The following is a 26,399-nucleotide window of genomic DNA, read 5'->3' on the forward strand; positions in this document are numbered from 1 at the left end:
AAATCATTCTGATTTCTTTTAATACACCTTTGAAGTTAAATTAATTTTATTTTGATCCCTTCATTGGAAAATAAGCAAAGAAATGAAAACTAAATTAAATCAAATTTTGCACCTTGTTTTAAAACTTTCTTGAAGTTGAGAGACAGTAGCCAAGAGGAACTTCAACCTTAGCTAAATATTTTTGAAAATAAAAACAAAAATAGTATTGTATCTTTTTTGTAAGAAAACTGCATTGATGAATTATGTATGGAAAAATTTTAAATTTTAAAAATAATAAAGTGGATAAACGTCCTATGAAGTTTTCAGAAATAACACTGCATTTGTTATTCATATTTTAAATATATTAGAAGAAAGCGAGAAAGTTGGGGGTGTAAAAAGGCAGGAAGGTGGGATAGGTAGGTTCAAAAAACATGCTTGTAGCAATAAGAAAATATATATACCCTTTTCGTCATTCTGTATGTCAGCGTGGACTCTGGTATCATCGTGCCTTTGCCAAGACACCACAGCTGAATTTGAAGGTTGCAGTCCGTAAGAGGAAGAACCACCTCTATCTCTGGATGAAGAATATTTTAAATTACCTGGGTCGGCTGATGCACTATCAGTTCTATGAAAAGAGAAAAGTTTAAGATTAGAACTTTAAATAACATAAATAAATCTTTCTTTAAACAAGCCTCTCTTCTCCCAAATTTTACATTTAACCATTACTGTTGTATTTAGTGTAATATGTACTATATATTATATGTAAGCACTCAGCCGTCTAATAAGAAGTCTTTCACTGGGAAGAGATTCTCAATGGATGAAATGCCAACTTTTCAGTCTCTTCTACTGTTCTAAAGACCCATTCAGAAATATGAATAACTACTGGGATTAGGGTGACTTTGCTGGTTTTAGCATTGAAAGTCTCCTGTCCCAGGCAAAACAGGACAATTGGTTACTCTGGTCCAGTGTTCTCCTCACATGACTTGATAATAAGAATAATTCTTTCTAAATTCTCCCCCATGGAGAGGGTTAATCAGTCAAAACATTTCAGCCTTTCCTGTCATAAAAATAAAAAACACTGGCAGCATGTCAGGGACGGGCAATGTCTTACCAAGTTATTTTCTAAGTACTGATTAGGTACTGTAGTATTGAAGACCCCATTGAAGATGCCTTAATTGTAAAGAGTAGCAATCAAAATTTTAAAAAGTAAAAAAGAAGACATTTTAAGAAAATAAAAGGTATCAGAAATGCAATAAAGTTATATCGGAAAGTTGTAGTTCGTAATCTATTTAAAATTCAGGTACTGTTTAGAATAATACCTGATGCTTATTAGTAAACAAGTAGGGTACAGCCAAGGGTAAAAGTGTGTCCTCATCTAAGTATCTGCTCTATGCCTCAACTGCCTCATAAGTAAAACAGAGCTGAGTTACAAGACTTCTCATGAGTGTTACTCTTTCAGCCATCAATCATCAACTATCAAGAAAGAAGACAACAAAATAATCTGTTATAGCATATGAAAAATCCAAGTAAGTTCTTCCCCTACTGATTTTCTCCTGAGAGGAACAACTTTGAGGAAAAAAAAAAAAAAAAAGAAAAAGAAAATCACTTCTATGATATTACTAAAAATGCTTTCTCAACCTTTTAGAACCTGAATCTTTTAGAAAAGTTTAGGACACTGGCAAGGCCAGAAACTAACCTATTCCTCTACGCTTTGCCCCTCCCTCTATGGTGTAAAAGTGACAGCAGTGTTTGTATACTGTATATATTTCGTTTAGAGTTTATTAGTCTTTCCTTGCTCCCAAAAATACTAAACATAAAACTTTGCATGAGCTCAATCAGTTGGACACCTTGATCTGCACTTACTGCAATCACTGTTAATACAGAATGCAGACAATAGGTCCAATTAAACTTGGATATCTAACTGGTACAAGTCATTACTTATAAAGGATCTCAATCTGAAACTTCATGAAATTCAAAACCTAGCATACTAAAATGACTAAGGCTCCATAAGGAGTATCTTCTAATATTCAGAGTTCATTTATTCATAAAGCTAAGTACTTCAAACATAAGGGAAAATAAAATCTATGGAATTTCAAAAAAAATGTATGAGAATATTTTCTGAGTATACTAAGTCTATAAGCATTAAAATATTAACTCAATGGACCATAACTTTTTTAAACTAATGAAAAGACATTCCTTAGGTACCTAAAAATAGCACATTTAACATGCGTCTATATAAATCATAGCATATCATTACTTTCTGAAAGGAGACTGAAACGTAAGAGAGCTTATAATCTTTTCTGACAGGGTTTGAACTTTATATGTATGCCACAGTAAGCTCTTATTAGATGAGCGAATAAAATAAGCACTTGACTAATTCAGAAACACAAAGATAACTGAAGTCTGCCAATATTTAAACATATCTTCACTTCCTGTTTTCATCATGTTTACTTATCTCCTACACTACCTTTACTATTAAGAGTTAAATGTTTGTATCATTTTCTGGTGACACAGTAGTACCATAAGGCAGCAGAGAATACAAGTTAAAAAAAGATCTGGGCTCAAATCCCAGCTCCAGCACTGAAAAGTATGTGTGCCTTTGCACAAATTACTTGATCTCCAAGCCTTGGTTGTCTCTTGCATAAAATGAGGATGACACCTATCTAACATGTAAGGTTATTGTGAGGCTAAAATAAGATAATGAATTATAATATAAAAGAAACACTTGGTTTGCAGGGTATGTTAAAAGTTCTTATGACCATAATACAAAATAAACTCAAAGTTTCCAGTCTAAAAGACAATGTACAAACAGTTCATGAGTATATGAATATAATCAAAACAAGTTTTTACAGTCAATATAGAGCAACTTAAATACTTCACTGAAGAAAGCAGGTAATCTGTTGCTACCAACAATGTGTTTCCAACTAGGAAGCATCTGATTTCAAACTAAACTGTAAAACCAGGAGCAGCTTCCCCAACTGTAAAACCAGGAGCAGCTTCCCCATTGGTTAGAAATAAGGTTTCTAAATCCCCTAAGTTATGAACACTGAGATTTTTTTTCCCAAAAAAAATCTGTGTTTTCAGAAATATAACAAAAAAAAACTGGAATAGAGCCACCATCTCAGAAATACCTGAAAACTCCCTAGTTGCCAAATTATTTTAATACAAATTGATCAAAGCATCCCCAACCAGAACTCAGGTTGTAAGCATTCTGAACCTAAAAGCACAAAATGGTTTAGCATTTATACGAAATTTCTATTTTTATACAATCTTGACTGCTTAGGTTTCAAAAAATGTCAATGTCAGGCTGTTAGCACCAACAAGATCATCCCAGTCCAATAAATAGAGAACTGTTAAAGAACGGAAATGAGCACTTCAAATGAGGCAATCAAAGCCACACAATAGAAACTGCAGATTTGAACTTCAAGAAGCAGGCATAAATGCTAGGCTAGCTAGTTAGAAGAGCTGAAAGGGATATCATCTGCCAGAATTAGTGTCTCAATTTAGTGAAAAAAGAAAATCTATCTGTTAAGTCTAAGAATCCTAGCAAGGATCCAAAAATACCTCTACAGCCCCTTTAATATTCTAAAAATATCATGGAGAGAAAAAAAAAGAAATGCATAAATTTCCCCAAAACGATCAAACTGAAGTTAAAGCCTGATGTACATGCCACATGAGAGGTAAGTTTCTAAAGCTCATACCTCAAAAATCGCATACTGTATAATATGGAGCCTTTGTGATGTTTTGCATCAAGTCAATCTGTAAGACAGTAGTTACAATATTAGTGAAGACAGTGGGTTAAAACATTTGTTGTTCAAACATGGAGCAAATATCATTCATGAGTTAGGTGCCTTTAGTTGAACTATGGTCCCATTAGGGTTCATACATTAAAGCAAAAATTGAGGTGGAAAGACACTCTGTGCCTTACAGGATAAAGAGGCTTAATGTGGCAACCAAAAAAATTTTAGTACATAAGAGAATTTAAATGTTAACTATAACATACAAATCACATGCAAATATAGTTACCACTTATTTTAGTTACCTATTCTCAATACACAGAAAAATGCCACAAATCTAGGAGGCCATTCGTTTCAAATGACCGGAATCCTTAGACCTCACACCAACAATCCACCATGTGCTGGGGATGGTATCGCCTGACTAAATGTAGCCTTGCAGTCCATTCTTGTAAGTATTAGAGAAAAAGAGAGAGCGTCATCTCTGGAAAATGTGAAGTCAGGGACTTCCCTACTAGGAAGCATTTCCATAAAGCACCCCAAAATGACTTGATGCAAACACCACACCTAGTGGTGTCACTGGAGTAAGCATCATATTACTTCAAATTGCTTTTACCTAGGTTTATTAAGGGATTTTGCTCTCATGGTGAGATCTAATTTGCAATGGATATAAACCAGGAAATGAGATTTGCACTAAAGCCAATGAAGTAGGAATGTACTTATTCTCTAAAGCAGCAAAGATAGTCTCACTGTCACAGAGCTGTTATAGGATATGTTGCTTTCCATACTAATGGTTAATACCACTTGGAAATGATTTACCCTTCAAAAATAAATTCAAGGTTTTCCCCTGTAATGCCTCTTACCTGGATTCAAACATGCTTTAATGAGGAATAAGAGAAAGGGTGAAACTATGAATAACCCTGGGCCTTGTATCATTACATTAGCAACACTGCTCTAAATATGAGTCTATGGCTAAAATATTAATCTGAGAGGCTCAGGGAATTTATTATACAAGTCTCTTCTTGCAGAGAACTTTAAGTTCAAATTTAATAAAACAGAACCATTCCATGTCAAAACTGTAAATGAGTATGCATCAGTTTTGCAATACTGAAATATTAAATTAATATAATTTATTGGTAAAACTAGCTTAGCTACCTAAGTATTAAGTGTCTATAATAACCAAATCTTCATTATCCATTTATGGGTGATTTGTTTCCTTTTTTGAGACAGGGTCTCACTCTGTCACCCAGGCTGGAGTGCACTGGCATGACCATAGCTCACTGCAGCCTCGACCTCATGGGTGCAGCCTCGACCTCATGGGTTCAGCCTCTCAAACAGCTGGGACCACAGGTGCATGCCACTCCATTTAGCTGATTTTTTATTTTTATGTTTTTTGGAGACAGGTGTCTGATTATGTTGCTCAGGCTGCTCTCAAATTCCTGGACTCAAGCAATCCTCCCACCTCAGCCTCCCAAAATGCTAGGATTAGAAGCATGAGTGACCACATCTGGACCGTCACCAATTTTTAACTGTCTGTCAACTAAACAGCCAATATAGACTGATAAGATATACTTAACTATTGTAAAATTGTAAAGAATTCTATCTTCACCAAGGAGAGGTCTGGCTTTTACCTGTGAATTCTGGAAGGTAATCTCTAAACTCCTGAAATGTCATACCTAATAAGAGGGTCCTGGCCAGGAGCAGTGGCTCACACCTGTAATCCCAGCACTTTGGGAGGCCAAGGCGGGCAGATCGCTTGAGGTCAGGATTTTGAGACCAGCCTGGCCAGCATGGTGAAACCTGTCTCTACTAAAAATACAAAAATTAGCCAGGCATGGTGACGGGCACCTGTAATAATCCCAGCTACTCAGGAGGCTGAGGTTTCAGTGAGCTGAGATCATGCCACTGCACTCCAGCCTGGGCAACAGAGCAAGACTATCTCCAAAAAAAGGGGGGGGGGCGGCGGTGGGGGAAAGTGTCCTTGTTCATCTGGGGGCTTTAGGCCACAGCAGAGTCTAATAATGTGGCTTATGGTGGGGGCTTTGAGTCACATGGATCAGCTTGGCCTCCAGTGGGGCTGGAGACTAACGTTAGCCCATGGGCATGCAACCATGGAACCCCAGTAAAAACGTTGGACATAAAAAATAGAGTGAGCTTCCCTGGTTGGCAATAATCCATGAGTATGGTCGCACACCAGTGCCACCAGGACGGTGTCATTTTTCACAACTCAACAGGGACAGGACAATTCGAAACTCCAACATTTGGAACTTCCCCGAACTCTGCCCTATGCACCTCTACCCCTGGCTCGTTCTAATCTGAATCCCTAAACTGCAATAAACTCTAACCACGGGTATGAGAGCTTTCAATGAGTTCTAGTGAGTCCTCCTGGCAAATCATCCAACCTAAGAGTGGTCTTGGGCAGGCACAGTGACTCAAGCCTGTAATCCCAGCACTTCGGGAGGCCCAGGCAGGCGGATCACTTGAGCTCAGGAGTTTGAGACCAGCCTGGCAATATGGTGAAACTGTCTCTAAAAAATATAGAAAAACTAGCCAGGCGAGGTGGTGTGTGCCCATAGATCCAGCAACTCAGGTGGCTGAGGTAGGAGGACTGCCTGAACCTGGGAGGGAGGAGTTCAGGGCGCAGTGAGCCGTGATCATGCCACTGCACTCTCACCTGGGTGACAGAGAGAGGCCCTGTCTCAAAAAAAAAAAAAAGAGAGTGGTCTTGGGAACCCCCAAACTGGCAATTAGTATTAGAAGCAAGGGTCATCTTATGGACTGGACTCCCTCTAACTCTGCACTCATATTTAAAACCATTAAATATACTGTAGCTCAAAAAAAGTTGCTTGTTTTGAAAAAGGGTCTCACACTGTCGCCCAGGCTAGAGTGCAGTGGTGCAATCCGAGCTCAAGCAAACCTCCCACATCAGCCTCCCAAGTAGTTGAGACCACAGGCTTACTCCACCATGCCCAGCAACTTTTGTATTTTTTTGTCCCATTCTCTACAACATTCCCAAAATGTTGCCCAAGCTGGTCTCGCACTCCTGAGCTCAAGTGATCCACTCACCTCAGCCTCCCAAAGGGTTGGGATTACAGGCATAAGCCACTGCACCCGGCCATAAATTTTGTTTTTTAATAACATTTCTAGCAAACATGATAAAGATTTGACTTCAGTGTTGCTTATTTACCTTCCAAGGAACCTCTAATATTCTCTATTTTCAGAACTCCAATCAAATTAGCCAGAAAGAGCAAACGAAGCCAATAAATCCAGGAGGGCAATAGATTTGATTTTAACCCTTGTTTCACATGCACAATTGTCTTCAGAGAAAAGCTGAAGAAAGTACCCCCTCACCTCCATGCCCCAATGCTCCTTTTCTCTGACTTCAAGTGGGCCTCTGATGCTGCCCACATTTCCCTCACCAGGTTTCTTTCTTTTCCAAAACATCTGTAAAACTTTCTGCACCTTCTTCCTTCTCCCACCACTACCAGTGGATGACCTTATAGATTTCTGCTCCATGAGAAATAGAAGCCATTTGACAGCACCCTCAGCAAGAGCTAACATTTTAGCTCCTAACAAGAGCTAGTGGGCAACTGATCCAAGCAGTTTACATATGTTTATCATGTCATTTCGTGTTCAACACAATCCTATTAGTTATAACTTGATAACTAAGGTTTCATAACTGGCCTAAGGTTGCACAGCTTGTAAAAGGCAGAGTCAGAACTCAGACCCAGTACTGTCTAATGTTTGAGCTCTTCAACGCTCCATCACTGCCTGTCATCTTCCTTCTAATATATCCACAAATTCACCTGCATCTGCACATACAGCTTTTCTTCCCATCATCTTCGCATAATGGAACAAATAAACCTCCTATCCATAGAAATCATCTGGATCTGTCTATTCCCCCCATTTTCCAAGTATGTCTTGTCTTTTTTTTTTTTTGAGATGTAGTCTCGCTCTGTCGCCCAGGCTGAAGTGCAGTGGCGTGATCTCGACTCACTGCCTCCCGGATTCACGCCATTCTCCTGCCTCAGCCTCCCGAGTAGCTGGGACTACAGGCGCCCACCACCACGCCCGGCTAATTTTTTGTATTTTTAGTAGAGATGGGGTTTCACCATGTTAGCCAGGATGGTCTCGATCTCCTGACCTTGTGATCCACCCACCTTGGCCTCCCCAAAGTGCTGGGATTACAGGCTGGAGCCACTGCACCCGGCCTGTTTCTTCTGTACGTTGCAAAATCTCCCATTTTACTACTGCTTATCACATCATCAACATATGAGCACTCTCCAAAGTCTTACTTTAAAAAAAACAAAAACAAAAACAAAAAATGGCCGGGCACGGTGGCTCACGTCTGTAATCCCAGCACTTTGGGAGGCGAAGGCAGGCAGATCATAAGGTCAGGAGATTGAGACCACCCTGGCCAACACGGTGAAACCCCGTCTCTACTAAAATAGAAAAATAAAATTACCTGCGCGTGGTGGCACGCACCTGTAGTCCCATCTACTTGGGAGGCTGAGGCAGGGGAATCATTTGAACCCGGGAGGCAGAGCTTGCAGTGAGCCGAGATCGTGCCACTACACTCCAGCCTGGTGACAGAGCGAGACTCTGTCTCAAAAAAAAAACTAAAGGCCGGGTGCGGTGGCTCACGCTGGTAATCCCAGCACTTTGGGAGGCCAAGGTGGGTGGATCATGAGGTCAGGAGTTCAAGACCAGCCTGGCCAATGTAGTGAAACTCCGTCTCTACTAAAAATACAAATATCAGCCAGGCGTGGTGGCAGACGCCTGCAATCCCAGCTACTCAGGAGGCTGAGGCAGGAGAATCGCTCGAATCCGGGAGGCAGAGGTTGCAGTGAGCCGAGATTGCACCATTGCGCTCCAGCCTGGGCGGCAGAGAGACTCCATCTCAAAAATAATAATAATAATAATAATAATAATAATAATAATAATAATAATAAAATAAATTTTAAAATTAAGAAAATAAGGCCGGGCACGGTGGCTCACGCCTGTAATCCCAGCACTTTGGGAGGGTGAGGCAGGCAGATCATGAGGTCAGGAGTTTGAGACCAGCCTGGGCAACATAGTGAAACCCCGTCTCTACTAAAAATACAAAAAATTAGCCGGGTGTGGTGGTGGGCGCCTGTAATCCCAGCTAGTTGGGAGGCTGAGGCAGGAGAACTACTTGAACCCCGGAGGCGGAGGTTGCAGTGAGCCGAGGTCGCGCCACTGCACTCCAGACCGGGCAACAGTGTGAGACTCTGACTCAAGAAAACCAAAAAACAAAAAAACCCTTTAACTGCCTTTCTCCCTCTATCAATCTAATAGCCTGGACTCTTCACAGACAAACCTGTTGAAAAATTTATCTTCCTTGCCTTCATTTACTTTTTAACCCACTTTAATCTGGGTTCCACCTGCAACACACCACTGAAGCTATTCCTACTAAGGTAGGAACTGCCACTCAAGGCCTTCTTGGCTCTAAAATCCCATGAGCCTTTTTCAGTTCACCTTACAATTTCTCAATACCACTCTAAAGTTTATGAGTTTTTTAGTTAACTTTAATTCCAGTGACTCCTTCTACTTTATCCCAATCCAAGTATTCTCCTCCTTCTTCACTTCATTTTTTTTTTTTTTTTTTTTGAGACAGACTCTGACTTTGTTGCCCAGGCTGGAGTATAGTGGTGCAATACTGGCTCACTGCAACCTCCACCTCCAGGTTCAAGCGATTCTCCTGCCTCAGCCTCCCAAGTAGCTGAGATTACAGGCCCCTGCTACCACACCCGGCTAATTTTTGTATTTTTAGTAGAGACGGGGTTTCACCATGTTGGCCAGGCTGGTCTCGAACTCCTGACCTCAAGGGATCCACCCGCCTCGGCCTCCCAAAGTGTTGGAATTACAGGCGTGAGCCAACGTGCCCGGCCCCTTCTTCACTTCTTTAACCAGCTTAGATTTCATTGTGTATCATTTCAACAACACTCTTGCCTATACCCTTAACTCTTAAGATTCTCATCACACCCATCTGGCAAAACCCCAATCCTGGATAAACCCAACGATCCATCAATAAGCACCACACTCCCAGGTCCTCCAGTGTTTACTTCCCATTCTATACATGCACTATCCAGACATTCCCATTCTCTTCAAATTCCAAAATATCCTATCACATCCCCTCCCCATACACACATTCTACTTCACCAACAAGAAAAAAGGTACCAGCTGGGCACGGTGGCTCACGCCTGTAATCCCTGCACTTTGGGAGGCCAAGGCAGGTGGATCACTTGATGTCAGGAGTTGGACACCAGCCTGGCCAAAATGGTGAAACCTCATCTCTACTAAAAATACAAAAATTAGCTGGGCGTGGTGGTGTGCGCCTGTAATCTCAGCTACACGGGAGACTGAGGCAGGAGAATCGCTTGAACCCGGGAGGTGGAGGTTGCAGTGAGCCAAGACTGCACCACTGCACTCCAGAGCCTGGGCAATAATAAGAGCAAAACTCCGTCTCGGGGTGGGGTGGGAAAGATACCATAAAATACCTGCATCCGATTCTAGACCTTACTGAGGATTCCATCTACTTCCACCTTACTGTAACTTTGCAAATACTTTTCCCACTGAACTAAATCCCCCCCCATAAACATGCAACACTTTCTAATGTATCCCATTTAAAAATACAAAAACATATAAAAAGGAAAAACTCCATCAATCCCACATGTCCCTCCATCAAACAATCTGCCTTTACTTGCTGCAGCCAAACTAAAGTTGTCTAGATTCCCCTCTCCCATTTCTTCACTTCTTGTAGCTCCTTAACACACACTGGTCCAATTTCTGCCCCATCACTCTTGGCAAAATCCATTATGACCTCCAGGCTGCTAAATCCAAGATACAGTTCAGGCCTCAATCTGATCATCCTTTCAGCAGCTTTCACAGGGCTGCTGAGTAGGGTTGAGCAGTTTTGCCCTGCACACAGGTGCCCTGCAGAGGAATGAGGTGGGCTGAATGAAACTCCTTTTTAAAAAATTCTTGGCTGGCATAGTGGCTCATGCCTGTAATCCCAGCACTTTGGGAGGCTGAGGCAGACGGATCACTTGAGGTCAGGAGTTCAAGATCAGCCTGGCCAATATACGGCGAAACCCCATCTATTAAAAATACAAAAATTAGCTGGCCATGGTGGCGGGTACCTGTAATCCCAGCTACTCGGGAGGCTGAGGCAGGAGAATCACTTGAACCCAGGAGGCAGAGGTTTCAGTGAGCCGAGACTGCACCACTGCACTCCAGCCTGGGCAACAAGAGAGAAACTCCAACTCAAAAAAAAAAATTGTTTATGCCAACTAATTGTAAACCTAAATGCACCAAGTTCATGACTTTCTCCTTGCATTTATTTATTTATTTTATTTATTTTTTAATTAGGTCTCACTCTATGTTGCCCACGTTGTAGTGCAGTGTGTGATTACAGCTCACTGCAGCCTTGAACTCCTGGGCTCAAGAGATTCCTCTGGTCTTAGCCTCCCCAGTAGCTAGAACTACAGGTATGGAGTGGCTCTCTGCCTTTATTTCTAACCCAAGCTACCTTACAACCTTAAAAAGAGACGCTGCTTCGCCAGGCACAGTGGCTCTGGCCTGTAATCCCAGCACTTTGGGAGGCCAAGGCGGGCGGATCATGAGGTCAGGAGTTCGAGACCAGCCTGACCAACATGGTGAAACCCTGTCTCTACTAAAAATACACAAAAACTTAGCCAGGCCTGGTGGTGTGGCGCCTGTAGTCCCAGCTACTCAGGAGGCTGAGGCAGGAGAATCATTTGAACCCGGGAGACGGAGGTTGTAGTGAGCCGGAGGTTGTAGTGAGCCGAGATCACGCCACTGCATTCCCACCTGGATGACAGAACGAGACTCAAAAAAAAAAAAAAACAAAAAAAGAGAGAGAGACCCTACTTCAGCTCTCAATTGCATCGCTTATCTTCCCCTTTTGTCAGTTAAGTCCTGGAAGTACCCTAGAAACATATCATTTGGCCTGGGAAACTGCCAAGATTGAAAGGAAATGTCTTACTCTATGACCTCTTTAACAGATGAAGGACAAAAAAGGCTGAAAATGTACAAAGATATGCATCCCTCCCCCACCAGTTAAATGCCAAACATAGGCCAGGCACAGCTGATCACACCTGTAATCCCAGCTGTTTGGGAGTCCGAGGCAGGCAGATTACCTGAGTTCAGGAGTTCAAGATCAGCCTGGCCAACATGGTGAAACCCAGTCTCTACTAAAAATACAAAAAAATTAGGCAGGCGTGGTGGTGCACATCTGTAATCCCAGCTACTCGGGAGGCTGAGGCAGGAGAATCGCTTACCCAGAGGCGGAGGTTGCAGTGAGCTGAGAGCTCGCCACTGCACTCCGGCCTGGAGAACAGAGTGAGACTCAGTCTCCAAAAAAAAAAAAAAAAAAGGCCAAACATAGCCCATTCCAACCAAGATTAAGAATCACTAAGAGTTACATTGCACCACTGCACACCAGCCTAGGTGACAGAGCAAGACTCTGTCTCAAAAAAAAAAAAAAAAAAAAAAAAAAAAAAAGAGTTACACACTGCAGAAATCTAAACAATCTCAAAAGTAGACTGGGACTTTATAATCAAGGTAAAGGTGAAGTGATGTTTACCAATATAAGAAATGAATGGGCCAGGCACGGTGGCTCACACCTGTAATCCCAGCACTTTGGGAGGCCAAGGCGGGAGGATCACAAGATCAGGAGATCGAGACCATCCTGGCTAACACAGTGAAACCCCGTCTCTACTAAAACTACAAAAAATTAGCCGGGCGTGGTGGCAGGTGCCTGAAGTCCCAGCTACTCGGGAGGCTGAGGCAGGAGAATGGCGTGAGCGCGGGAGGTGGAGCACGCAGTGAGCTGAGATTGCGCCACTGCACTCCAACCTGGGTGACACAGCGAGACTCTGCCTCAAAAAAAAAAAAAAAAAAGAAATGTATGCAACCATTTTTTTCAACTCCTGAAAATAGATAATAACTGTAGTTATTCTGATAAAGTTCCTTTAGCCAACAGGTTGAAGCACATTCCCAGGGAATAACATGTTTATAAGATTTTCTAACAATTGCATATGTTAAATCTTCTCTTTAAAAATAATCCTGGCCAGGCGCGGTGGCTCACACCTGTAATCCCAGCACTTTAGGAGGCCAAGGCAGGTGGATTGCTTGAGGCCAGGAGTTCAAGATCAGCCTGACCAACATGGAGAAACCCTGTCTCTACTAAAACTACAAAATTAGCCAGGTGTGGTGGTGCATGCCTGTAATCCCAGCTACTCCAGAGGGTGAGGCAGGAGAATCACTTGAACCTGGGAGGCGGAGGTTGTGGTGAGCCGACATGGCGCCATTGCACTCCAGCCTGGGCAACAAGAGCGAAATTTCATCTCAAAAAAAGGAAAAAATAAAATAAAATAAAAATAAAAATAATCCTAGGCCAAGCTGGCTGCAGTAGCTCACACCTGTAATCCCAGCTACTCAGGAGGCTGAAACAGGAGGATACTTGAGCCCAGGAGTTTGAGACCAGCCTGGGCAACACAGTCAGACTGTGTCTCTAAAGAAAAAAATCGTCATCATCCTAGGCCAGTCCAGACAACATAGCAAGACCTCCAACTCTAAAAGAAAATGAAATAAAAAAATTTAAAAGTCAATTTAATTAGAGGTCTCAAGTAATTCCAGAAGATATGGTCTCACAAATCAAATACTGAAAAAGGAAGACGCCTTTCAAGATAATCACACTATTATTTTAACTGTAGGAAAATGTATTAAATGAAGACAGCTTTTGATAGCTGCTGAAACATACTAGTAAGAACAGGAAACGATGCTCCCACCATGCTCAGCAGTAGCCAGAAATTTACTGAGGTCTTTGTATTTAGCCTTAAGTATAAGACACCTAGGAAACTTCAAAATCATCACTTAAGCCACTTTAAACCCACAGTCTATACAAACCCTATCTTTTTCTTCTGTTACATTTTATACTAAACACACTTTAATCAGATTGACATAAGTGATTTAAAAGAACTAACTTTTATAATTCCCTTTTACAAGAAAAAAAGAAACAATGTTTCCAGATACTAAGTTCCTTAAGAGACAGCAATCATTTATTATAGATTTACAGTACTACAATTTCAAATAGTACCAGAATCTTTTTTTTTTTTCTTTGAGACAGTGGCACAATCATAGCTCACAGTAGCCTCGACCTCCTGGGCTAAAGCAATCCTCCCACCTCAGCCTCCCAAGTAGGTGGGACTAGAAACTCATGACACCATGTACAGCTTTATTTTTTTATTTTTATTTTTTTTTTTTGAGACAGAGTCTTGCTCTGTCGCCCAGGCTGGAGTGCAGTGGTGTGATCTTGGCTCACTGCAACCTCTGCCTCCAGGGTTCAAGCAACCCTCCTGCCTCAGCCTCCCAAATAGCTGGGATTACAGGCATGCACCACCATGCCCAACTAATTTTTATATTTTTAGTAGAGACGGACTTTCACCAGGTTGGTCAGGCTGGTCTCGAATTCCCGATCTCGGTGATCTGACAGCCTCGGCCTCCCAAAGCGCTGGGATTACAGGTGTAAGCCACCATGCCCAGCCAATTTTTTAATTTTTTGTAGAAACGAGGTCTCACTATGTTACCCAGGCTGGTCTCCAACTCCTGGGCTCAAGTGATCCACCCACCTCCCTGCCTTGGTCTCCCAAAGCACCACCATGTCTGGCCCAAAATCTTGCAATTGCTTAATACTGTATATACATTCTTATAATGATATGATATTTCCCATCTTTGTTTAGAAGATGCGTGTGGTTCTTCTCCACCCCCTCAAGTACTTAAAACTATCACATTGGCAGAGTACAACCTTTAAATGTTTCTGGCATCCTCCCTCCTCCCATTAAAAAAAAAATTAAAATAAAAATATGTATATACACACCCATACACACTACAACAGAGGGAAAAAAGCAACTCATTGTTCAACTGGTGTTCTTATAAGAATCAGTTCTTAAATTCCAACTGTGTAGTAAAAGGTAAGCAAGCTATAAGCTACCTTTTAACCTATCGTTTCTCTATATACATTCCACTTACATTGTACTTGCCCTCCAATCTATGCAAACAGTCACAAAGATTAGATTATGTTTGCTGGCTTATCATTTCAACTAGTAACAAATTCTTAAGGTGTGAATACAAGATATGGAGAAAAAATGACGATGCACAGCTATGCTGAAATTTCTTATTGTTCAACTTGAAATACGTTTACAGCCTAATGGGAGTACACTAGAAAATGTAGAAAGAGGGCAGGCACGGTGGCTCAGACCTGTAATCCCAGCACTTTGGGAGACAGAGGTGAATGGATCACAAGGTCAGGAGTTCAAGACCAGCCTGGCCAACAAGGTGAAACCCCACCTCTACTAAAAATACAAAAAAAAAATTACCCGGGTGTGGTGGCACATGCCTGTAATCCCATCTACTCAGGAGGCTGAGGCAGGATAACCGCTTGAACCCGGGTGGCGGAGGTTGCAGTGAGCTGAGATCACACCATTGCCCTCCAAGCCTGGGGGACAGAGCGAGACTCCATCTCAAAAAAAAAAAAAAAAAAAAAAAAAAAAAAAAAAAAAAGAAAAGAAAAAAAAGAAAATGTAGAAAGAGAGCCACTCCACTGCAGAGCAATTAATTCTATCTCCACTAATATTTTTCTAAATATTCACTGAAACAGTTTTAAAAATAATTTCCTGAACTTTAACCCTCCCAATGTCTTCAAAAGGCAAAAATCACCCCCTCAGAGGGACACAGCTGGTAGTGCCAATACAAAAGATCTTTGTCTTCCCATTCTTAGTCCATAGCTTTTTTCATGACACCAGCCTCTCCTAAGATAAATATCTGCGAAGGATCAACTTTTAAAAATACACACATTCTAGCTGGGCATGGTGGCTCACATCCGTAATCCCAGAACTTTGGGAGGCTGAGGCGGACGTATCATCTGAGGTCAGGAGTTTGAGACCAGCCTGGCCAACACGGTGAAACCCGTCTCTACCAAAAATACAAAAATTAGCCAGGCGTGTTGGCACGCACCTGTAATCCCAGCTACATGGGAGGCTGAGGCAGGAGAATCGCTTGAACCCGGGAGGTGGAGATTGTACCGGGAGGTGCAAGATGGTGCCAACTGCACTCCAGCCTGGGCAACAGAGCAAGACGCCGTCTCAAAAAAAAAAAAAAAAAAATACATTCTTAAAAATAAAGACACTTAGGAATATAAAACACACTGGTTCTATTTTTAACTTCACCAATGCTAAGACAGCGGGTGGATTTTTTTTTTTTTTTGAAAAAGGGAACAAATTTCACATAGGAGAATAGTTTTTGAAATCTTAGCACAACAGGGTGGCCATAGTAAATAATGATGTATTTATTTGCAAAGAGAAGACAGAGATAACAATAGCAATAATAATAATGTATTTCAAACAATTAAGAGTAAATTTCAAATGCCTCACCACAAAATATAAGTAAGCAAAGTAAGGTGATAGTATGTTAATTAGCATGATTTAATCATACTACATTACACACACATATATAAACATTACGTTGTACCCTATGTGTACAATTATGATTTCTGAATTAATATTAGAGTGGGGAGAACAATAATGATTAATTTTTACTTCCTCAGTAAGATTACAATGAAAATGTAGAGAGCACTAGCATTATAGTAACTATACAATAGGCCACTTTAAATAAAAGGCATCTTTTACAAAATTTTTAGTCAATAAATTGATTACCACATACTTACGACCTATTTGCTATTAAGTGTAAGTTAATTTATAATTTTAGTATTTTCAAAAAAGGAACATATTAAAATCCTATCAATATTTCAAATAATGACAGAATTAATCATTTTTAATAGAATCCTTACTCAGGTCCTTCAAAAACAATATAAACTATGACTTAAGGTAGATTCCTTTAAATCTGACTAATGAATAAATGTTAAATCTCAAATTTCATAGTCCCAGTGCTGGAAAACCTGTATTTTTATTTTTCTTCACGTTTATACAAAGAACGTACAGACAGGCAAGAAATGTAATCAACCTTTTTAGGAAAGAATCCCAGGATTTGTTTTCTTTTCAATTAAATATATATGAATTCTGGGGGATACTGGTGATCATCTCTGGATCTTTTTACTCATCTAATGAGAAAAGGGTCTCATTATACAAACAGGATAGTCAAAAAGCCTAATGAGTTCCTCACATAAGTAGGTTTTTCTGTCTGGCAAATCTGAAGAAGTCAACATAGAATCTGTCATTAATGCACTGAATCTGAACTTCCACTATTCAAATCAAATTAGGACCTGGAAATAAAGTGTTAACACTTCAGACAAGAAATTCCAGGGTTTGTATCATCAGGAATATAAACCAGGGACACCCTCAAGAGGCTGAAGAGCAAGAGTCATGCACTGCTTCAGAGAATTATTAAATACTCCAAGATGAAAGTTAAAATTTCAAACACACATATCACACATACACATCTTTTAACATCAGGTTGAAATGCTGAAGGGAACAGAGTAAACGTACGTTTTCAATTAATAAATTTAAATGAGAGAAAACTTTAAATTCAAAGAGCTTCAGTAAAAAAAAAAAAAAGAAAATAATAGCAATGTTATCAAATGTGGACGAAAGCTAATATATGTCACTATGTAATCCAAGACATATTCATTAGTGGCGCCTCTTTTCTGGGCTATTAATATATTAGATGCCATCCAAAAACAAATATCTAGTAAATATTAAGTTTAACGACTTCTTAAAAACCTGTAGGTTCCCAAAGACATATACATGTATGTGCAGTGAGGCCACTGCTAAGCCTCTAATAATATTCTTGTAGACTACTAAAGTTCTCTATGATGATAAAAAGGGTAATAAAAAAAAATCTAGTGTCTCCCCTTGATAAACAAAGAATGAGCATAACTTAGGAAGTTCGGTAACAAAAACAATCTATAATTCTGGTACCAGAAATCCCTCTGAGGCTGGGCGAGGTGGCTTACACCTGTAATCCCAGCACTTTGGGAAGCCAAGGCAGGGGGGATCACCTGAGGTCCAGAGATGAAGAACATCCTGGCTAACAGGGTGAAACCCTGTCTCTACTAAAAATACAAAAAATTAGCCAGGCGAGTGGCACATGCCCGTAATCCCAGCTACTCAGGAGGCCGAGGCAGGAGAATCACTTGAACCCAGGAGGTAGAGGTTGCGTGAGCCTAGATCGTGCCCTTGCACTCCAGCCTGGGCAACAAGAGCAAAACTCCATCTCAAAAAAAAAAAAAAAAAAAAAAGCAACAAGTCCCTCTGAAAAAAGTTTTAAATAATAAACAAAAAAGTCTATAACAGGTTTTTAAATAACTATAAAGTCCTACACATATTATATGAATACCAAAATAATAATATGAATATCAACAGGGTATCCAATTCCTTTTTTGAAAAGGTCTGAAAATTAATATGAAAGAAGTAATTCGGTATGTTCAGAAATCTGTTGATTCTAGGCCAGGTATGGTGGCTCACACCTGTTATCCCAGCACTTTGGGATTTACAAAATGGGATTTCCTCCTCACCTAAGGTCAGGAGTTCAAGACCAGCCTGGCCAAGATGGTGAAACCCCATCTCTACTAAAAACTACAAAAATTAGCCAGGCATGGTGGCAGTTGCCTGTAATCCCAGCTACTCAGAAGGCTGAGGTAGGAGAATCACTTGAACCCGGGCGGCAGAGTTTGCAGTGAGCCAAGATCTCACCACTGCACTCCAGCCTGGGTGACAAATAAAATAAAATAAAGAAATCTGTTGATTCTGGAATATTTGCGTTTCATTCCCCAATCAGCAGGCATGCAATTGGCAAGAAGTGTGTTTCCCCAGGCATTCTAATGGGATGCCAGAAGGCTCAACCCAGTGCTTAAATTTTTAGTGATTACATTGCTTAAATAATGTAGACAGATACAATAGACTCAAGATAAATCAATGTGTAAAAAGACTTTAAATATGTGCGCAAGGTATTTTTCAAGATGGATCTTAAATTACCATATTCTTTTTTTTTTTTTTTTTTTTTTCCTGAGACGGAGGTTTTTTTCCTCTTGTTGCCCAGGCTGGAGTGCAATGGCATCATCTCCACTCACTGCAACCTCCACCTCCCAAGTTCAAGCAATTCTCCTGCCTCAGCCTCCTGAATAGCTGGGACTACAGCCGTGTGCCACCATGCCCAGCTAATTTGTGTATATTTTTTAGTCGAGATGGGGTTTCACCACGTTGGCCAGGATGGTCTTGATCCCTTGACCTCATGATCTGCCCACCTCGGCCTCCTAAAGTGCTGAGATTACAGGTATGAGCCACTGCGCGTGGCCAAATTACCGTATTCTTTCTTCTGTAAAAAGAACTGGCCACTCCAGTCCATTACGATACTGTCCTTTTGAGCCTGCTCAATCAGTTTGTTTAAGCCCTGCCTCAGGCTAACAGGGCTGCCATAAGAGGAATGCTTTCCCCAAAAACACATCCTACAAGAACAGTGTTGTAATCTCTGGAGTTAACACTTAATATAAAAACACAAACTTGCAGGATCTCATTTTCATGTATTTACTTGAGGAAATACACAAATATAGAGTGGATGCTATTTATTGATGCACTTAGTAGGAAAGAAGGGGATAGCAAAAGTAACAATTTTACCAGATCCATGCACATATGCAGGTTGTATTTTACTGCAGATGGCACACGTAAAAATTCCAGATAGTGGTAAGGATATGAAAAAAAAGTGGCAGGGATGGGTGTGATAGTGAAAAAGTCACTGCATATCTGTACCTTGACTGAGGTCATGGTTACACAGGTGTATACATTTGTCAAAATTTACTGAATTTAAGACCTATACAGGCCGGGCGTGGTGGCTCATGCCTGTAATCCCAGCACTTTGGGAGGCTGAGGCGGATGGGTCACCTGAGGTCAGGAGTTCGAGACCAGCCTGGCCAACATGGTGAGACCCCATCTCTACTAAAAGTACAAAAACTAGCCAGGCGTGGTGACAGGCATCTGTAATCACAGCTACTCGGGGGGCTGAGGCAGGAGAATCACTTAAACCCGGGAGGCAGAGGTTGCAGTGAGCCGTGATCGCACCACTGCACTCCAGCCTGGGGGATAAGAGCGAGACTTCATCTCAAAAGAAAAAAAGAAAAAAAAAAAAAACAAACCACCACCTATACATACATAAATTTTATCTCAAAGAAGCACCACAATAGAATTCAAAAGATAATTCAATTTAAAAAGGAAAAGTACACTCGATTAATACAAGATGGAAAAGAAGAACATTATAAAACCAAGTATCTCTACATGAGCGAACTCCACAAGAATTTAGTTAAGTTATACTCTACATTAAAAAAAAACAAAAAACAAAAACACAGAATAAGGGAGCATTTCCTATACATATGAAACCACAAAATTTCTGTACTCTTTACTGTTAGGCCTCTATACAAGGGGAAGTATGTTTCATTTTATAGTTCCAAAAATAAAATGGGCTCTGAAAAACTTCAAGATAATCAAAGACAGGTAACCAAAATGATGACGATGTGAAAAGATTAACAAACAACAGCTCCTCTAAATCATCAAGGGTGGTCCAATGAAAGGAGCCTCAGGGATTTGTTTTAGGTGATTAGGATAAGGAACAAGAGCCAGGTAACAAAGGCAGAAAATCCTAAAGAATTTAACAATTCAATGTTCCCAAAAGACACCATGGACCACACTCCATTTTGTATGACACTTATATGACATTCCATACATGTGTCTAACATGAAGATTGAGCAGATAAAAAGTATCACTTTAGTAATCATCCTCAATCAACACCAGATAACAAATGAGGGGCTTTTGCTTATGGAAATTCTCACATATTGAGCTGAACACTTTTACCTTAATTAATTAATTAATTAATTTATTTTTTGAGACACAGTTTCGCTCCTGTTGCCCAGGCTGGAGTGCAATGGCCCGATCTCAGCTCACCACAACCTCCGTCTCCCGGGTTCAAGTGATTCTCCTGCCTCAGCCTCCCAAGTAGCTGGGATTACAGGCATATGCCACCATGCCCGGCTAATTTTTGTATTTTTAGTAGACACGGGGTTTCTCCAGATTGGTCAGGCTGGTCTCTCCCGACCTCAGGTGATCCACCCACCTTGGCCTCCCAAAGTGCTGGGATTACAGGTGTGAGCCACCATACACAGCCTTATCTTAATTTAAACTGTTAAATATAAACATAATACTCAGGTCCTTAGCAGCCCCTTCTCTATATTGTTCCAATTAACTGCCTCCCACTGCTGGGATCTCTCTTGCACGTGTGTGCACGCACTCTAACACACACACTCCTTTTTTTTCTTTTTAGACGGAGTCTTGCTCTTGTTGCCCAGGCTGGAGTGCAACGGCGCAATCTCAGCTCACCACAACCTCGGCCTCCTAGGTTCCAGCAATTCTCCTGCCTCAGCCTCCCGAGTAGCTGGGAATACAGGCATGCAACACCACACTTGGCTAATTTTGTATTTTTAGTAGAGACGGGGTTTCTCCATGTTGGTCAGGCTAGTCTCGAACTCCCGACCTCAGGAGATCCACTCACCTCAGCCTCCCAAACTGCTGGGATTACAGGCATGAGCCACCACGGCCAGCCCACACACTTTTTCAAGAAGCAACTAGATTTAATCTTCCTAAATTGTGCCACTTTCTGGCAGGTAAAATTTCAATGATTCCCTAAAGTCACTCCAAATACACTTAAACTGGGCCAGGGTGGTGGCTCACGCCTGTAATCTCAGCACTTTGGGAGGCCGAGATGGGTGGATCACCTGAGGTCATGAGTTCAAGACAAGCCTGACCAACATGGTGAAACCCCGTCTCTAGTAAATACAAAAAATTAGCCGGGTGTGGTGGTGCATGCCTGTAATCCCTAGAGCTACCTGGGAGGCTGAGGAAGGAGAACTGCTTGAACCCGGGAGGCGGAGGTTGCAGTGAGCCAAAATGGCACCACTGTGCTCCAGCCTGGGCAACAAGAGCAAAAACTCTGTCTCCAAAAACAAACAAACAAACAAAAAAACACCTGAACTATGATTAAAGGTCTACAATAGGGTTCCCAACCCAGTGCTTCAGCTTCACCTATTATTTGTATTACTCCTCGTAAGTACCCAATTCCTCTACACACTGACAATTTGCACCTGGCCTTATCCTAATTTTCTTCTATTTTGGGGGGGGATTCTCCCCCAAATTCACAGTGAAAATTGTACAGACCAATTCCATCATCCCATTTCCCTCCTCTGACCCTCCAGGTTTTTGTTTTTGTTTTTGAGACAGTCTCGCTCTGTCACCCAAATTGGAGTGCAATGGCATGATCTTGGCTCACTGCAACCTCCACCTCATGGGTTCAAGCGATTCTCCTGCCTCAGCCTCCCAAGTAGCTGGGATTACAGGCACCCACCACTGCATCCAGCTAATTTTTGTATTTTTAGTAGAGACGGGGTTTCACCATGGTGGCCTGTAACCCCAGCACTTTGGGAGGTCAAGACAGGCAGATCACCTGAGGTTAGGAGTTTAAGACCAGCCTGGCCAACCTGGTGAAACCCTGTCAATCATGCCACTGCACTCCAGCCTAAGTGACAGAGCAAGACTGTCTGAAAAAAAAAGAAAGGAAGGAAGGAAGGAAGGTATACTGAGAATTACATCACAAAATCCACATGCTCTCCCCTTTACAAAGCCCTTTACTTTTCTCCCACAATAACTTATAGCCTCCTTGAAGACAGTGGTTTTACGAGTCATAAAAATCCTGGCCGTGGCCCAGTACAGTAGCTTGTGCCTGTAATCCCAGCACTTTGGGAGGCCAAGACAGGCAGATCACTTGAGGTCAGAAGTTCGAGACCAGCCTGGTCGACATGGTGAAACCCCGTCTCTACTAAAAATGCAAAAATTACCCAGGAGTAGTGGCGCATGCCTGTAATCCCAGCTACTCAGGAGGCTGAGGCAGGAGAATCGCTTGAACCCAGGAGGCCGAGGTTGCAGTAAGCCAAGATTGCACCAGTGCATTTCAGCCTGGGCAACACAGTGAGACTCCATCTCAAAAAAAAAAAAAAAAATTTATGGCTGGGCGCGGTGGCTCACGCCTGTAATCCCAGCACTTTGGGAGGCCGAGGCGGGTGGATCACGAGGTCAGGAGATCGAGACCATCCTGGCTAACACGGTGAAACCCCATCTCTACAAAAAATACAAAAAATTAGCTAGGCGTGGTGGCGGGCACCTGCAATCCCAGCTACTCGGGAGGCTGAGGCAGGAGAATGGCGTGAACCCAGGAGGTGGAGCTGGCAGTGAGCCGAGATTGCACCACTGCACTCCAGCCTGGGCGACAGAGCGACACTCCATCTTAAAAAAAAAAAAAAATATATATATATATATATATATACATACACACACAGACACACATACACACACACATCTCCCTAGAAGCATCAATATTTACTGAATTAGAGTATTTCATTACCTGTTATAAAAAACAAACAAACAAAAACACCTTCCATTATACTAATTTATAAAGGAATCAAAACAAAATGGGTTGGGGGGTCCAGGCACGGTGTCTTACTCCTGTAACCCCAGCACTTTGAGAAGCCAAGGTGGGAACTTGAGGTCAGGAGTTCGAGACCAGCCTGGCCAACATGGCGAAACCCTGCCTCTAATACAAAAATTAGCCGGGCCTGGTGACATGCGCCTGTAGTCCCAGCTACTCGGGAGGCAGAGGCACACGAATCACTTGAACCCAGGAGGTGGAGGTTGTACTGAGCCAAGATCGTGCCACTGCACTCCAGCCTGGGAGACAGAGTGAAACTATGTCTTTAAAAGAAAGGCAGAGTGCAGTGGCACACACCTGTAATCCCAGCACTTTGGGAGGCCGAGGCAGGTGGATCACCTGAGGTCAGGAGTTCATGACCAGCCTAACATGGTGAAACCCCATCTCTACTAAATATAAAAAAATTAGCCGGGTGTGGTGGCACATGCCTGTAATCTGATCTACTTGGGAGGCTGAGATAGGAAAACAGCTTGTACCTGGGAGGCGGAGGATGCAGTGAGCCGAGATTGCACCATTGCGCTCCAGCCTGGACAACAAGAGCAAAACTCCGTCTCAAAAAAAAAAAAAAAAAAAAGTTGGGGTGAGGGGAAGGTTCAACTTAAAGATACAATTACTAAGTGTTTCATAAGGAATGACTTATTTCATAATGGAGTAGGAGTGTGATACCAGCATGGGCAACATGGGGAGGGCCCATCTCTACAAAAAAGTAAAAATAAAAAATTAGCATGCCAAGCATGGTGGGTCACACCTGTAATCCTGGCACTTTGGGAGGCCAAGGAGGAAGGATCACTTGAGCCTAGGTATTCAAGACCAGCCCAGGCAGCATGGCAAAACCCCGTCTCTACAGAAAACAAAAAAAAAATAAAGTAGCTGGGGGTGGTAACATGCACCTGTGGTCCCAGCTATTGGGAGGGTGAGGTAGGAGGACTTATTGAGCCTGGGAGGTGGAGGCTGCAGTGAGCTATGGTTCCACTGCACTCCAACCTGGGCAATGGAGCGAGACTCTGTTTCAGAAAAAGAGAGAGGAGGCCAGGCGTGGTGGCTCACGCCTGTAATCCCAGCACTTTGGGAGGCCGAAGCGGGTGGATCACCTGAGGTCAGCAGTTCAAGACCAGCCTGGCCAACATGGTGAAATCCCATCTCCACTAAAAACACAAAAATTAGCTGGGCATAGTGGCATGCACCTGTATTCCCAGCTACTTGGGAGGCTGAGACAGGAGAATCACTTGAACCAGGAGGTGGAGGCTGCAAGTGAGCTGAGATTGTGCCACTATACTCCAGCCTGGGCAACAAAGTAAAGCTCTGTCTCAAAAAAAAAAAAAAAAAAAGAGAGAGAGAGAGAGAGAGGAAAAATAAATAAATTAGCCAAGTGTGGTGGTATGCACCTGTGGTCCCAGCTACTCAGGAGGCTAAGGCGGGAGGATTCCCAGAGCCCAGGAAGTCAAGGCTGCAGTGAGCAGTGATTTCTGCTTTGAGCAGCGAGCAGTGATTCGTTTTCATTCTGTCGCCCAGGCTGCAGTGCAGTGGTGTGATCATAGCTCACTGCAGCCTTGATCTCCAGGGCTCAATCAGCCCTCCCACATTAGCCTCATGAGTAGCTGAGACTACAGGCTCACACCACCATGCCTAGCTAATTCTTTGTTGTTGTTGTTTTTTATAGAGATGAGGTTTCACCATGTTGCCCAGGCTGGTCTCAAACTCCTAGGCTCAAGCGATCTGCCTGCCTCAACCTTCCAAAGTGCTGGGATTACAGGCATGAGCCACCACGCCTGGCCCACAACTACGATTAAAAAAAAAAAAAAATGTGGCCAGGTGCGATGGCTCATGCCTGTAATCCCAGCACTCTGGGAGGCCGAGGCAGGCAGATCACCTGAGATCGGGAGTTCAACATGACCAACGTGGTGAAACACTGCCTCTACTAAAAATACAAAATAAGCCGGGCGTGGTGGCGCATGCCTGTAATCCCAGCTACTTGGGAGGCTGAGGCAAGAGAATCACTTGAACCCAGGAAGTGGAGGTTGCAGTGAGCCAAGATCATCTCACCACTGCACTCCAGCCTGGGTGACAGAGCGAGACTCCATATCAAAAAAAAAAAAAAAAAAAAAAAAACAAAAGTTACAATCTATTGGACAATGTGGATCAGGAGGCTTAAAACTCCCCCACTCAGTCATTCAACATCTGGGAACCTATTCTAAGGAAGTAATTAGAAACACAGAAAGACGTTCACTGCTTCATTATTTCAGTAACAAAACACTGAAAACATCCTATAAGTTCATAAATGGAGAATAATTAAATTGTGACAGAATATTATACAATCATAAAATGTCATTAAAAAAAGTCTCACCTTACAAGTTTCTCTTTAAAAAAATGAAATAGAAGTGAAATTATGGGTATTTTTCACTTTTTCCTGTATTTTTCTGGATTTTGCCCCCATAAGCCAATAATGTGTATTAGCCACACCCACTCCCTCCCCAGTGCGGGGAAACTTACCAAGGCAGGGTCATCGTGTTTATACAGTGTCACCGCAGGAACAGCTGGCAAACCCAGCCACGGGCCAGGAGTCATCGTCATGCTACCACATTTGGCTGCAGCCTACCAAAACAAGAACAACTCTTTGTTAGATTATCAGAATACACAAACCTAACACCCTCCTCCATTCATAAAAACTGTGAAGAGCCATGAGGGATTGAGTGATTTTAAATTCATTCTTAAAAACACCAATATTCAGTAAATCAACAACATACCAGCACTGATGACGAGACATAACCCAGAGCCAATGTTGCCAGATTCACACTGGAAGAAAAAACACCAGTCTAAGAACTGACTATTTAATGTTGCTTACTCACCATGTACTTAAAAAAATAAAGGCTGTGCTGTTGCAAGTTGACACTTAAGTATATTTTTAATGTTATTAGCTTTCATAACAGCAACAGAAGATGTGCTTTATACATATGAAGGAAAATCCTGAATATGCACTTTAATAAAAATGTGTCTCAGGAACTATCCCCGCTCATTTAATATAATGGGAGTATTATTCTCTTTCATGGATCTTATTTTCCAGTTTTATCATTCTTTACTTAGGGATCAAAAAGAAACCTCCCTGTA

General features: G+C 42.0%; 1 protein-coding gene across 2 annotated transcripts in view; it reads right to left on the bottom strand.

Moving 5' to 3' along the window:
• LOC129527695 (serine/threonine-protein kinase SMG1-like) overlaps positions 1-26,399 on the bottom strand; it is a 60,647-nt gene that overhangs the window by 20,451 nt on the left and 13,797 nt on the right. For both annotated transcript variants that reach the window (XM_055366340.2, XM_063699697.1), the window contains 4 exons: positions 26,039-26,087; positions 25,785-25,886; positions 23,771-23,820; positions 441-604 (listed from right to left, as the gene is read on the bottom strand). In XM_055366340.2, coding sequence (XP_055222315.1) covers positions 441-604; positions 23,771-23,820; positions 25,785-25,886; positions 26,039-26,087 — 365 coding nt within the window. The remainder of the gene's footprint in view (positions 1-440; positions 605-23,770; positions 23,821-25,784; positions 25,887-26,038; positions 26,088-26,399) is intronic.

This window comes from Gorilla gorilla, chromosome 18, assembly GCF_029281585.2.
Source record: "Gorilla gorilla gorilla isolate KB3781 chromosome 18, NHGRI_mGorGor1-v2.1_pri, whole genome shotgun sequence".
Classification (NCBI taxonomy): Eukaryota; Metazoa; Chordata; class Mammalia; order Primates; family Hominidae; genus Gorilla; species Gorilla gorilla.